The sequence below is a fragment of the Rhodofomes roseus genome (assembly GCF_022264815.1).
Source record: "Rhodofomes roseus strain CIRM-BRFM 1785 chromosome Unknown C8Q71scaffold_15, whole genome shotgun sequence".
NCBI lineage: Eukaryota > Fungi > Basidiomycota > Agaricomycetes > Polyporales > Fomitopsidaceae > Rhodofomes > Rhodofomes roseus.
The window spans coordinates 688,712-701,348 of record NW_025952971.1 but is presented as its reverse complement, the minus strand read 5'-3'; the positions used below and the strand labels follow the sequence as shown (position 1 = coordinate 701,348).

The following is a 12,637-nucleotide window of genomic DNA, read 5'->3' as shown; positions in this document are numbered from 1 at the left end:
AGCAGTGCAGGTCTACATTCGTGAGTCGGACTCCCTCAGTGATCCAGAGGATAACGGACGCCGCCGCCGTGCACACGAGTTGTGTAGCGAGCAAGATGAACCATGCTACGAACATTCTCATACGGCGGCCTCCATTCCATACGATGGCGTGTACAAATCTGCAGAGATTGCATGGTTAGCTCTGTTCTCACATGCGTTATTTTGCGATATTCGCCGTGTGCCGAGTCCCTCTCGGACACCACTCAACGTACATGAGTCAGTGGTCGTTACTCGTCAACGTGTCAACGCAGGCACGTCTCAACAGCTAGCAGAGCCGGCCGGGCATACGAGGATCGCTAAGCATGCTATGGCATGGTACCGCAGTGAGCCGCTCGATGTCGTGAATCACGAACGTCTCCTTGTCGCTGCTGCGACATGACGGTGTGCGCACCGCAATGCCATCATCGGTCACGACGAGATTCAACCTACCAGCCTCAGCGCTACGAGAACGAGGGATAATACCTGTCATAGGTATGGAACTCATCACCATTGCACATTGACGAGGTTAGTACAACGGAGTATACATGTGTATGTTTTCGTATGTATCGCTCACAATTCGCCGCTGTCACGCACGCATTGATCAGCCGTGTAGAGCCTCCAGTCTGGCGGTGACTTCGAACGCGAAGTCCTCCGGCTCACTGTCTGTGGCGCCGGATCCTTCATCCGAGTCGCTATAGCTAGGTGTACTTGTATCATCGACGACGGGGGCCTCTGGTGCATGCCTCAGAGGAAATTCATCATATGCGTCCCCGCCACCCCAGTTGACGGACAGAGTGAATCGGAAATGCTCGCGGAAGAAACGTTCTGCGGCGGAGTTCAATACCGGGTCGATACGAGCAGGTAAGCCAACGTTGGTAGCCCTCTTGTCGAAGACGCGGATCCGGTAATCATCCTAACCATCCCGTTAACGGATTTGCGCGAGCAATCAGATCATGAGTAGGAAATTTAGTAATAGAGACCCACATCGACGTCTACGCTGAATGCGTTTAAGTGCCATAGATGGCAGATGTCACTCCGCACCGTCATGAGATTCTGGGCGTTCTGGAATTCCTCTGTTGTCAGCATCTTGGGACCATGTGTACGCTTTGTTACGGTATCATGCCAAGAGTCAGATATGTGCTCTGCTACAGGGAAGTTAGCCAGGCTTACGAAGCGAGCCATGCCTGGAGGGAATATCCAATGCAGTTCCACGGGATATTGACTGTTCTTGCCTTTATATCCCATGAAAACGCAGTTGCCGTCGGCATCATGACTAGAAGCCTCCGCAAGTAAGTCAGTGGGGATGATGTACTGTATAGTTCGTTCAGTACACGACACACTATGGTGAGATACGTCACTTGGCAACGCTCACCCGCTTCAAGCACCCCGTCCCGGCAGAAGTCTTTGGTTCTTCGGTCTCGAGGTCTTTCTTCAAATCCGCCATCGATATTGTACTCTGGAAACTATTCAGGAGAGATCCTACACGGTCGAATTCTAATTCTTTGTCTAAGCAGGCTTAGCTGAGTCGCTGCGTATGTAGCTGCAATCTGACGAGACACTCACCTGGCATGTAGTAGCATCCATAGACTCCCGGTTCCAAGACTGCAGAGGGTATCATGGTTTCCTCCGGAAAGAGATGGTACTTGAACCGTATTACTTCGTCCTGTTCCAATGACACGCGTCTAACCTCCATAACGCCAGCGCCGCCAGCAATTGGAGGGGCGATCATATTGACCCAGCGGAGAACCCACTTCGCTGTTACAGGCCCAACAACACTCGAGTCCCAGCCTGGAATGACATAATGACGAGGGTTAGCGCAATAAACGTGTCATGTAAGCATACATCGGAGCAGAACGTACAAGCCATGACCTCAGGTTCGGCCAAGGAAGGCCACCAAAAGAAGATATTGGCGTTCCGGGCCTGCGACACTATAGAAGTATAGGCCATCTGCGTACTGAGCTATGGCTGGCGAAGGCTGATGCGAGCATATGAGGCCGCGACCTTGGGGCTTACATTGCTTCGAACTCCTCGACTCGGACCACTCACAACCGCGTGCGTGGCATACAACAGCGTTATACCTTGTCACTTTTGGCTCCGTACTTCATGCGTAGAAGGTAAATCCGAGGTCCCAGAGACTCAGAGAAAGCAAGAGGTGCGCGGCACGATCATGTGGCGCAGGCGCGTGGCGCGAAATGGTCAGCCTGAGCCACAGATTAGCGACTCGGAGCAACCGTACACGTAAGGCGGGCAGCCTGCCATGACTAGCGTTCCAGCAGTTGCGGACGTTCAGATATGTCAACTATTTCTACCAGTGCTAGTGTTCCCACGTCGCATTTCGAACATGCGTCCAAACTGGTGAAATCGCGCAGCGCAGACACCTTCATATGGTGGCCCGGCTCCAGAATGATAGCTTGTTCAGTATCGCACCTTACTTGCAGCGGCATACATGCACTGAACAAACTTCTATTAGGTTTTTATTCGGTCATCATCGGTCCTATCACCCTCGGGACTCTCCTCCGTTGATTCAACCAGATTGAGAAGAAGTTCGGCGCCGGTGTCGACACCATGAAAGTCAGGCGCGTGTTCTTGAAGGCGGATGAACCCTTCCAGTACGACCTTCACGACACGGGGTTTGTTCTTGACTCCTCAGATACACTGCAGCCAGGGGACTACGGATGCTTTCAACTCACAGGTGAATCTCCTCCCGAGCCGTCGCGTTTCTACTAGTCTGACAGGGGATGAATGTGGGCAGTCAGCGACAAGTCTCAGCCAAAGTATGATGGTACCGAATACCCGTTCTCGCACAAAACCTTCGTTAGGTCTCTTGGAGACATCAGGCGTCGATTTTCACATCTCAATGATGATATCCAAGACTCGTTTCGTGAAACAGTACTATGTAAGACGTGATGGCGGCCAGTGCATCTTCACGGGGTCAGATGATTCCGTAGACGTGCATTGGACTATCCCTCCACCGGCGTATATGAGGGTCTGTATTTGTGCACCATTCCATTGCATGCAGCAGAAACTGACAACATCGCAGATCCCATCTCCAGCAGGAAAGCCATGGTTAATCACACCTGAGCACTTGAAGGAGACAAGTAACCTGCTCACTATGCGTCCCGATATCCACGAGTTGTGGGATTCGAACTCCTTCAGTGTCGATGTGAATGTGAGCCATTTGAACATGCTCAATCATGTCGTGGTGTTGGTTTAGTGAGCGTTGTCACCGTCGGCGTCAAGACGTCGAGGATCGCGCGTGTGCCTACTACGGCGGGCCGGTGCTGGGCCGGTGGCTAAACTGGATCTCTCCTCCTCCTCCTCCTCCGCCTTGAATTTTTGTTGAAGACGTCGACGTTTCGTCACTGGCATGAGCCGACTATCCTTGCTTGTGGTCGGGAACTCTCTTGACGCCATTTGGTGAAGGCATAGCACTCTCCAGAAACCCGTGCCACGGGGTATACGACGAAGAGTCTCAAGCCTAAATGTCACTGGCGTACTACACTCGGATTTAAACATCCAACTGTAGGTCTTGCTTTGGGTTGACGCAATCGTTTCCTGGATGCACCGCGAATGCTATCTGGATTCTGATAGGCACTGTCAGGATGTCATGAACCTGCCAAACTGCAACCGAGCACAGACAGCACAAGAAGCCCGGTCTATCGCCACTTCTACACAGGTGAACTTTGATATGGACGGGGAGGCTTCGTTAGCCTTATTCGTTTCGGCGATCAAGGTATACGTGGGTTTGTTACCCAATGACAATATTCCGCCATGCTATACGTGAGGTGGCGTGTACTACTGAAGCAAGACTGTTGACAGATATCATGATTCGGACATCCATGCATATTCCACATGCTCAGGAACGGCTTCGGTCGAAGGCCATGATTTCGGTCATATGTCCACTGCGATATCCTCACAATACAATGCTCTGGCACTGCGTATGTTCTCCGTTGACACGCTTGTCAGTTGTCATTTCCTGCCGCAATAGCCTCAAGTTGTGTTTATAGACGACTATAAAAGAGGTACGTCTCGTCTCCTGCGGACCAGTAATATTGACTGCCATGGTAGCTAACGCTATGTACCAAATCATCGCCTCCAACGCTTGGGTTTTGGTACCACTGCTATGTCTGTTCTTATCACAGATTCGTAGCAATCGACGAAGCTCTCAAAGTCGTCGTCTCCCACCTGGTCCGAATCGTCTTCCCCTAATTGGCAACTCGCACCAGCTACCCTCAGAATACCAAGAGTATACATTTGAGTCATGGGCAAAGAAATACGGTAATGACGTCTCATATACGAGTGGTCCGTGTCTGATTCGTGTCTAATACCCGCATATGTAGGTGATCTCATCTACGCCAAGTTCTTCGGCAGCCACACGGTCATCGTCAATTCATCTAAAGTGGCCAGAGACCTTCTGGACAAGCGCGGCGCTATCTACTCTAGCAGGCCGCGGATGGTAACACTAGTCGAGCTGTACGTTCTGCGACACTGAACAACATGCATGATTACGATCAAGGTGATCTCGTTTGCTAGGATCGGATGGGACCCTACCCTATCGTTTGCGCCATACCGGAGTGAGAGCCGTCTGAAACAACGACGGTGGGTACAGGCTGCCTTCGGCGAGAAGGATACGCTTCGCACGTATGAAGCCCTTCAACAGCGGGAGACCTGCATTTTCTTAGCGAGCTTGATGCAAACTCCCGAGGACTTCAAATTACATATAACACGGTACGTACCTCTGTTATTCCTCCTCGATGTGAGCTCATGTCCATGAGCTGATGCAGGTTCACCGTCGCGCTGATCATCGAGACTGTCTACGGTCATCGCGTCGCGTCCTTGGATGATGAATATGTAATGCTGATGGATCGTGGCATGGAGGCAATGAACGCCACAGGTCCGGCAGGAGGCGGGATAATGGACTTCTTCCCACTACGTAAGTCTTGGCTTGCACATAAGTAGAAGTTGACGATTCAACAGAATGATAGTCAAGCATGTACCTGCTTGGATGCCAGGTGCAAGTTTCAAGCGAAAGGCGCTGCACGCACGGAAGTTGATACACGACGCTCATTATATCCCATTCGACATGGTTCGTAAAGCCGTCGTAAGTGCTACATTCGCATCTCGTAGTAGCGACGGGACTTACATCTGTACAGGCATCGGGAGACGCACGACCGTCGTTCGCAGCGGAATTGATTGAGAAAGCAGAGAAGTCGGGCCGACTTGATGGAGAAGAGAACGACATCCGCTTTGCAGCGGGAGCACTGTACGCCGGTCAGTGACCCTCAGACTGAGACTGTATCCGTGACAATCACATCTAACTCATTCAAACAATTAGCTGGCTCTGACACGGTAGGTCTTCGGTTGTGTCATAAACATTATATGCCAAAATATCGAGGGTTTCGTGAAAGACGAAGTCCGTGCTTCTAACTTTCTTGTTGGCCATGGTACTGTACCCGGAGGTGTTCAAGAAGGCACAAGAGGAACTGGACCGTGTCGTTGAGAACAATCGGCTGCCCACTCTCGAGGATAGACCGAACTTGCCTTATATCGATTGCGTCGTAAAGGAGACCTACCGGTGAGTGACGACTACCTCGATAGCAAGGCGAGGATCATTTACCTCCCGAACGATTAGGTGGAATCCAGCTATTCCTTTGGGTGGGCTTTCCGTGTTGTTGCAAACATCCAGTCAGGACTGATCGCGCTGTAGGCATACCGCATTTCTTGACCGAAGATGATGAGTACAATGGCTACCATATGCCCAGAGACACTCACATCGTCACGAATCTCTGGTAACGTCGGTCTACAGGCTTCTTCCACAAACTGACCACCGTCTATCAGGGCAATGACGCGTAATGAAGAGATGTACAGGGATCCCAGTCTCTTTCGTCCGGAGCGCTTCCTCGCACCCTCAGGTTCTATCGACATGGGCGTTGAAGACCCTCGCAGCATAGTCTTCGGTTACGGCAGACGGTCAGTGTAGTAACTCCGCAGGGACCCGGATCCATCACTTCTCACATAGCAATATGTAGGCTTTGTCCTGGTCGCCTCTTTGCGGATACAACCGTGTTCTTGGCAGTGGCCAGTATCGCCGCAACCCTCAACATCGACAAAGCCCGAGACGCGCAAGGAAACGTCGTCACGCCGAGCGCCAAATTTCCTTCTTCGTTCGTCAGGTCAGTCGATGGCCGATGGCCGCTGGTGTCACTGGCGAGGCAGTGTACCTACTCAAGCGTCGCTCGGTCACTAGCTTCCCTGAAGCGTACCAATGCGCTATCACGCCGCGCTCGCCCAACGTCATGGCTCTTGTAGAGGAAACACTGGCAAACATCTTGTCGTCAACGTGACCATCGAATCGAAATGTTGCCCACGGTTAGTGATACTATTGCCAGCGTTTCGCCCGTGTTGTAAATCATGCTTTAGGTCTTACAGTCGATTGTAGAAATCATGGCACTCGCGGATTTTTTTCGACGCGCGCAATGACGCTAGTCTCCCCAGGCAGACGTAGACAATTCCTTCAACCTTCGTGCCTCAGGATATCCTTGTCCGGGAGCCGAGCTTTATATATATGCGGGTCGGCCCAAAGTTTTGTATATGCGGGTGCACCCGCGACAAGGTTGTATACGTAGGCAGCGGGTCAATATATATATATCTATAGCGGCGGGCAAAAGAGTATACGAGTGTCCGAAACTTATATATATAGTAGCCCGACAGATTTGTATACGTGTGATAATAAAGAGACGAATGGTACACCATAGACGCACCAAGGTACATGCGCAGAGGGAGTATATATACTAGGTCGAGAACTCGCACTTTCTTCCAGCTCTTCAACTGCATTCAATCATGTCAACTGGGATCCGAGTCGAAGAATGCCCGCTAGCACACTCGTCTACCTTGTCACAATCCCGTAGTGCTGACACCTTCATATGGTGGTCAGGACGTGGGTTGATAGCTTGTTCAGTCTTACATCTCTACTTCCTCAGCATGTCTCATACTGATGATTGTGGTTCTAGGCTTCGCCTCAAGTGTCATTGGTCCTATCACTCCTCCGACTCTTCTCCGCTGGCTCGACATGATGGCCACTTACAGATTTGACGAGATGGTACTCATGCATGCGACATTGCGGCGTATTAGACCTGTGATGTGGTCGCCGGATGAAAAGGAGCAAGTTCTCCATGATGAACTGCTGAGACCAGGAGATTATGTCTGCCGCTTCCCAGCTAACGGTAAAGCCTAATTCTCTGTCTGCTCTCAATGCACCTCCGTAATTATGAAAACCACAGATACACTACCGTTTAGTACCGCAAACCTTCCGTTCGATTGCTCATTCGGAAGCCATTCACACAAGTTCTGGCAAGACCTCAATGAAAAAGACGCCGATAGAACACTCCTAGCACTGGTGAGCTTCTACACTACATAACCAGAACTGCAGCACTGAGTAGCATGTTTGTAGGACATCATCGATGATTCATTGTACAGAGAGGCTTCGAAGTGTGACGGTGGCGAGTGCGCATTCACAGGCCCCAGAATTGGAAATGTGCATTGGATATTCCCTCCATCCCTGATCAGCACGGTCTGTACCCGTGTCAAATTATGCCCCGTACAGTGAGAACTTACTATCATAGTATAGATGACTACACCTGCCGCGGAGAGGTTGTTTGTACTTCTCGAGGCGGACTTTCAGGAGTCCCACAACCTCTTGAACATGGAAGACGACATTTATCAGCTGTGGCATCAAAATGCCTTCAGCGTCGACGTGGATGTGAGCCAATCCGAGTCTTCTCGTTGATTTTCTATTGAACCTGGGAGTGTAGGACGACTACCGAATTCGGATCTTCGACAAGAAAGCTATGAATGCGGGTCTACCATCCCATCTCAAGCATATACCCGCAGGGGGTGCCTCGGACTTGTACTTCCATGAGCACTTCCGGCATACATTGACTCTTCATCTTTGCGGCGGCGACATGGGAGAAAATGTCGGGCACATGGATTACAATCTCAAGGACAATACCCTCACGGCAGCGGTTCGCAAATGCTTGGAGGAGAAGAAACTCGAAGAGGGCGTGAAAGAGCTCATTGTACGGGATTACGAGGAGTATGAGCTTGAAAAGCGGCTCAAAGCGGCAAATGTTTGGAGTGAAGATGATGGCGAAACTGAGGAAGATTGTGAGCCGGCTGAGTGAGCCGTGCGCCGGTCTCCAGGACATGGCCGAGACATATCAGCTCATGTATAGTATACGGCCACTGATGTCCTTGAATGCGACAAAATACATGCCATAACTCGGAACCCTGCTCCTGACGAGTGATCGTATCACAGTTGCACTCTCAAGATCTCAAGGATAGACCTCGCTTGCCCGGCAATACCGTACAATTCATTCATCTCCCGAACAACCAGGTGGCATCCAGTGATTCCTTTGGGTATGCTTTCCGTGTCGTTATAAAGATCCAACAAGGATTGACCGCGCTGCAGGCGTACCGCATTTCTTGACCGAAGATGATGAGTACAGTGATTATCATATGCCCAGAGACACTCACATCGTCACGAATCTCTGGTAAAGTCGGTCTTCAGGGTTCTCCCTCAAACTGACCACCGTATCTCAGGGCAATGACGCGCAATGAAGAGATGTACAGTCTCTTCCGTCCGGAGCGTTTCCTCATACCCTCACGTTCTATCTACATGGACAGTGAAGACCATCGCAGCAGTCTTCGGTTATGGCAGATGGTCAGTGTAGTATCCCCGCAAAGATCCGGCCCCGTCACTGCTCACATAGCAATATGTACGCTGTGTCCTCTGTGTCCTGGACGCCTCTTCGCGGATACAACAGCAGTGGCCAGTATCGCCGCGACTCCAACATCGACAAAGCCCGGGACGCGCAAGGAAACGTCGTCACGCCGAGCGCCGAGTGTCTCTCTTCGTTCGTCAGGTCAGTCGATCTGGCCGTTGATGAGTCACTGGTGAGGGAGTGTACTTGAGCCTCGCTCGGTCACTAGCTCCCCTGAAGCGTACCCAAACTAAGTTCCTCTCGTCGTTCTTCAGGTCAGTTTGGTCGAAGATCGCGGGCGGAATGGGATCGGACTTACAGTCAGTCCTGCCAGACAGTTACTAATACCTCCTCTTCCTCCTCCTGAAGCCTACGACTGCGACATCACTCCGCGGTCTCCTGTCGCGTTGAGCTCAGGCTCGTCACGGAGACGCTGGCGAGCGTCTCTGCGTGATTTTGCTACCACACCTAGGACGTTGGACTTCATGGCTTTCGTCCACTAACGCCACGTTCACCACGTTCACTGGAGGCTGTGGATCTAGCCATAGTCTCTTGTATCGGTATCATCAGTATCTCTCTCCACGACTGAGCCACCTATTGCTTACCCACGAGGCCACAGTGTACACCAGTGACGTATACACGTTGAGACAGATCGCGTCGTCATGACATATATAACCAGAGAGCAAGCTGCAAGTCGGAACGCTCAAACATATTGCTAGGCGTGTCGCGAGTGTGTTTGAGAATGCATAAAGTCTGTTCTGAGGGGACCATCATTAGCCTATCCGTTACAGTCTCATGAAGCGGTCAACCATCGGTGGCCACAGAGCGACGCACATACCTAAGATGTTGCAGACAGATAGCGATGAACCTGTCAGAAGCAAGGTGTACAGAACATCAGCGCTTTGTGCAGACTACATCGCCAGTGACTTGATAGGTGTCGACCAGGCAGGCTGTAAAAGGGAGCGGTTGACTCAGTGAGTGCAACTCGCATGTCAGCGCCCTCACTCCGACACTTCCAGGCACTCGCAACAACGCGTCTCTAGCTCTAATCCGTGCATTTATCTAGTCCACAGACACCCACCCGCGTACACATTACACACCATGCATGTCATCGCGTCCGTCAGCCATAGCACTGCACTGTCAGCGAACCATCCATAACCAAGCGAACACGCCCGTCAAATAATAGGGAAAAAATACGAAACGAAACAAGAAAACAAGCCAGCGGGCGGGGTCTGACGCCACCCCGCCCGCCCGCGCAGGTATACATTACGACAGCAGTGCCGGTGTACAGTACACCTCCCTAACAGCTAGCCCCAAAGCAGCCGCCGTGCTCCCGACCCCGCCCCCGACCCGAAAGCGCCCTGTATGCAGCGTGTGTGTCGCGTCGAATGTGTATGTGTATGTGGGTCTCCGTGGGTGGTCGGCGCCTAGAGGACGGAGAACGCGCCGCAGAGCACGCTCACGAGCAGCGCGCCCGTGATCATGGCGATCTGCAGCGCCGCGCCGTCGAGCCCCGCCCACGCGCGCGTGCCCGCGCTCGCGAACGTCGTCGCGAACTGCGCGGTGGGGTTCGGCGCGCCCGAGATGGTGACGGTCGGCGCGCTCGCGTCGGGCGAGGGCGCGGAGGCGTCGGCGGAGTCCGAGATGGTGAAGGTGTTGGAGGCGGTGTAGAGGAGGCCGTGCGTGTAGTTGACGAACATGACGTAGTAGTCGTCGCCCGTGGGCACGTCTTGGATGTAGACATTGATGCTGGACATGGAATCTGGAACTAGGAGGGGGTGAGTTGACGATCTAGAAGGCGGAACGATAGCACAGGGAAGTTGGATAGCAGGCTATAAAAGTGCTGTGGTCGATATGCAGTCCTCGTTGCCCGGCTTCATAGATGAGGAGAACCTCTGACAACAAGCGGGAAGTCGATTCCTCCACACTTTCGTCCAGATCTGCTGGCCATGCAGGCTTATACTTTGCCCAGACTGGAGACCAAACCTTCGATCTGTTCCGCGAGTGAACTTGTGTGCCAAGATTCCACCATCTCCTCCATGTATCATAAGAGATTCTGAGAACGGCTCTGCAACCTCTCGCGGACCGGGAATGCGGTCCGTACCTGAGTGGTAAGACCATAAGGCAAGCTCTACGTCCTTTCGAACGCCTTCACATTGTGAAGAGGTGCGCGAATGTTGGTCAATCGCCGAACATCCCCCTTATGAGGAAACCGTGTTTCTGTACAGTGGCAACTCTCTTCGTATCGGGGAGTGGACGTCGTGCGCCCAACGCAACGTGTTGGGAGAACCTCCCGCCCTCATGTCCGTCCCGCCAAATGATGAAAGTGACGAAGAGACACACACCTAGGTGTGCAACATATGACAGCCCCGACGTGCTCAATCTCTGCAGCTCGATGTCGAACTGCGACACCCCATCATCTAGCGCCTTCGCCCAGGAAATCAGGTTTGCCTGCCCGTTCGCCCAAACCACTCCCTGAGCCGGTTCTGTGATATTCCAATCTAGGGCCCACGGACTCTGTCAGCCACCACGCCTCACCACTGGAGCTAACACTACTCACAATCTGCCTTTGCGAGCGGTACCAGACACCACGCAAGGAGGAGGCTCAGCAGGCCCGTCGGGACGAGCGACAACAGCCGGTGCTGCATGTTGGAGGACGCGACGGCGACGGAGGATGAAGGAGCGTAGAGAAGGAAAGCGGAGCCCGCGGAGGGGAGAGGGCGGAGGCGAGGAGAGGACTGCAAGGACCAGACGGTGCGAACCTGTGCGAACAAATCGGCGCTGTTCCTCCGTCCCCCGTCGCTCCCGCCCAGCCCGGTGCCACAGCGTCTTTGCTCTTGTTTGTGATGTGGCGGTTCCTGGGCCTGACCGCGCCGTGGAACTGCTCTCTCGTCCTGTCACGACAACGTCCACCTTCCGATTGCATGTGTGGCTGTTGTCTTAGTTGTGTCTCATCGAATAATCCTATGTGGGTGAGCAGTCAAGGTGTTACTCAATGGCCGACAGTGTGATATTGAGCCCAGTAGTGCTCACTTACAGTAAGGGTGTCGACTCAATGCTAATGCGTTTACGCAGATAGCCTCTTTGTGCATCTGATGCTTACCGAAACATAACTGTGAACGGAGGCCGAGTGTATCAATACAGGGTATGCAACATTTTACACGGGCGATACTACTGAAAGCTGAAGCCGAAACAGGACACACTACTATACTTACCCTATAGCCAGGCCGACAGTGGGATGACCATGTCCGCAGTGAGATTCACAGCTTCCGGTGAGCGCCACAAGTACTTGACTTTGTCTCGCGGATACTGAGGCGGTCCTGAGGAGAGCCAACATGCGTCAAGGTGTCCCTCTATGAAGTCCGCGGCTGGCTGCGACCGCTCAAAGCCAGGCATTGACAAGAAGCCGCTACACAGTGGTGATCATCCTCGAAACGGTAGGGTGGACAGCTTCATCTGCGAATGGGCGTCCCAGACACATCCTGCCACCAGTTGCTCAGTGATGAAGGGCTGTAACTCGGATCGCAACAACAGCGCGGATATGATGTTGCGTCGGTCCGATATCACCGTATGAGGCAGATTTGGCTAGAGGCATGCTCTGGGTGGAAGGCGTACGCGTTTAGGTCGGCGTAGGCGTCCTCGCTGTGCGCCGTAGACCCTGACAAGGGTGAGCTGCGACAGGTTCGGTGTACGTGGGCATACCAAAGATTGGCCAATACGCCGCTATCTCGACACAGATCGAAGCTTCAGTATCCGCCGTTCTCTCCGCAAGGATTCAACGTAGAAGCTCGTGTGCATGCCGGTAAGCGCGTACAATGTCGAGTATCGCGCATGTGACGAAGCTACTCAAGGGGTACACG

General features: G+C 52.6%; 6 protein-coding genes across 6 annotated transcripts; 4 read left to right on the top strand and 2 right to left on the bottom strand.

Annotated features, from left to right (window-relative positions):
- Positions 1–312: 312 nt before the first annotated feature.
- C8Q71DRAFT_769742 (uncharacterized protein) lies at positions 313–2,194 on the bottom strand. Its single transcript, XM_047924300.1, has 6 exons — positions 1,878–2,194; positions 1,582–1,806; positions 1,391–1,524; positions 1,189–1,329; positions 1,003–1,122; positions 313–931 (listed from the first exon to the last, which is right to left on the bottom strand). The coding sequence occupies exons 1-6, from the start codon at positions 1,963–1,965 to the stop codon at positions 620–622; spliced, it is 1,020 nt and encodes a 339-aa protein (XP_047777126.1). The 5' UTR covers positions 1,966–2,194; the 3' UTR covers positions 313–619.
- A 39-nt stretch (positions 2,195–2,233) lies between these two features.
- Positions 2,234–3,372, top strand: C8Q71DRAFT_769737 (uncharacterized protein). The gene is made up of 3 exons (XM_047924299.1): positions 2,234–2,431; positions 2,489–2,710; positions 2,771–3,372. Exons 2-3 carry the CDS (start codon positions 2,615–2,617, stop codon positions 3,230–3,232), a joined length of 558 nt encoding a protein of 185 aa, XP_047777125.1. The 5' UTR covers positions 2,234–2,431; positions 2,489–2,614; the 3' UTR covers positions 3,233–3,372.
- Positions 3,373–4,094: 722 nt separating this feature from the next.
- Positions 4,095–6,362, top strand: C8Q71DRAFT_711229 (cytochrome P450 monooxygenase; the record flags this gene model as incomplete). The annotated part of the gene is made up of 13 exons (XM_047920796.1): positions 4,095–4,296; positions 4,359–4,491; positions 4,552–4,746; positions 4,803–4,951; positions 5,004–5,119; positions 5,172–5,289; positions 5,354–5,367; positions 5,427–5,593; positions 5,651–5,673; positions 5,726–5,807; positions 5,857–5,988; positions 6,048–6,191; positions 6,266–6,362. 13 exons carry the CDS (start codon positions 4,095–4,097, stop codon positions 6,360–6,362), a joined length of 1,572 nt encoding a protein of 523 aa, XP_047777124.1.
- Positions 6,363–6,840: 478 nt separating this feature from the next.
- Positions 6,841–8,512, top strand: C8Q71DRAFT_849388 (uncharacterized protein). Its single transcript, XM_047926704.1, has 6 exons — positions 6,841–6,970; positions 7,029–7,241; positions 7,299–7,414; positions 7,469–7,588; positions 7,646–7,777; positions 7,830–8,512. Exons 1-6 carry the CDS (start codon positions 6,859–6,861, stop codon positions 8,196–8,198), a joined length of 1,062 nt encoding a protein of 353 aa, XP_047777123.1. The 5' UTR covers positions 6,841–6,858; the 3' UTR covers positions 8,199–8,512.
- Positions 8,513–9,812: 1,300 nt separating this feature from the next.
- Positions 9,813–11,672, bottom strand: C8Q71DRAFT_769707 (uncharacterized protein). The gene is made up of 3 exons (XM_047924298.1): positions 11,338–11,672; positions 11,123–11,278; positions 9,813–10,545 (listed from the first exon to the last, which is right to left on the bottom strand). The coding sequence occupies exons 1-3, from the start codon at positions 11,423–11,425 to the stop codon at positions 10,205–10,207; spliced, it is 585 nt and encodes a 194-aa protein (XP_047777122.1). The 5' UTR covers positions 11,426–11,672; the 3' UTR covers positions 9,813–10,204.
- Positions 11,525–12,367, top strand: C8Q71DRAFT_148420 (uncharacterized protein). Its single transcript, XM_047916611.1, has 5 exons — positions 11,525–11,749; positions 11,857–11,922; positions 11,974–12,049; positions 12,106–12,214; positions 12,270–12,367. The coding sequence occupies exons 1-4, from the start codon at positions 11,624–11,626 to the stop codon at positions 12,174–12,176; spliced, it is 339 nt and encodes a 112-aa protein (XP_047777121.1). The 5' UTR covers positions 11,525–11,623; the 3' UTR covers positions 12,177–12,214; positions 12,270–12,367.
- Positions 12,368–12,637: the final 270 nt, after the last annotated feature.

Bases quoted from the DNA above. Each gene is read 5' to 3' on its own strand.
- C8Q71DRAFT_769742 (XM_047924300.1), bottom strand. From the start codon at position 1,965: ATGGCCTATACTTCTATAGTGTCGCAGGCCCGGAACGCCAATATCTTC. The intron at 1,123-1,188 runs GTAAGCCTGGCT...ACCGTAACAAAG, and splicing joins CTCCAGGCATGGCTCGCTTC to CGTACACATGGTCCCAAGAT. The intron at 932-1,002 runs GTGGGTCTCTAT...CGGGATGGTTAG, and splicing joins CATTCAGCGTAGACGTCGAT to GATGATTACCGGATCCGCGT.
- C8Q71DRAFT_849388 (XM_047926704.1), top strand. From the start codon at position 6,859: ATGTCAACTGGGATCCGAGTCGAAGAATGCCCGCTAGCACACTCGTCT. The intron at 6,971-7,028 runs GTTCAGTCTTAC...TTGTGGTTCTAG, and splicing joins AGGACGTGGGTTGATAGCTT to GCTTCGCCTCAAGTGTCATT. The intron at 7,589-7,645 runs GTCTGTACCCGT...ATCATAGTATAG, and splicing joins CTCCATCCCTGATCAGCACG to ATGACTACACCTGCCGCGGA.
- C8Q71DRAFT_769707 (XM_047924298.1), bottom strand. From the start codon at position 11,425: ATGCAGCACCGGCTGTTGTCGCTCGTCCCGACGGGCCTGCTGAGCCTC. The intron at 11,279-11,337 runs GTGAGTAGTGTT...CGTGGGCCCTAG, and splicing joins ACCGCTCGCAAAGGCAGATT to ATTGGAATATCACAGAACCG. The intron at 10,546-11,122 runs GTGTGTGTCTCT...ACCCCCTCCTAG, and splicing joins GTCATATGTTGCACACCTAG to TTCCAGATTCCATGTCCAGC.
- C8Q71DRAFT_148420 (XM_047916611.1), top strand. From the start codon at position 11,624: ATGTGGCGGTTCCTGGGCCTGACCGCGCCGTGGAACTGCTCTCTCGTC. The intron at 11,750-11,856 runs GTGAGCAGTCAA...TTACGCAGATAG, and splicing joins CATCGAATAATCCTATGTGG to CCTCTTTGTGCATCTGATGC. The intron at 12,050-12,105 runs GTGAGCGCCACA...GGTCCTGAGGAG, and splicing joins AGTGAGATTCACAGCTTCCG to AGCCAACATGCGTCAAGGTG.
- C8Q71DRAFT_769737 (XM_047924299.1), top strand. From the start codon at position 2,615: ATGAACCCTTCCAGTACGACCTTCACGACACGGGGTTTGTTCTTGACT. The intron at 2,711-2,770 runs GTGAATCTCCTC...GAATGTGGGCAG, and splicing joins CGGATGCTTTCAACTCACAG to TCAGCGACAAGTCTCAGCCA.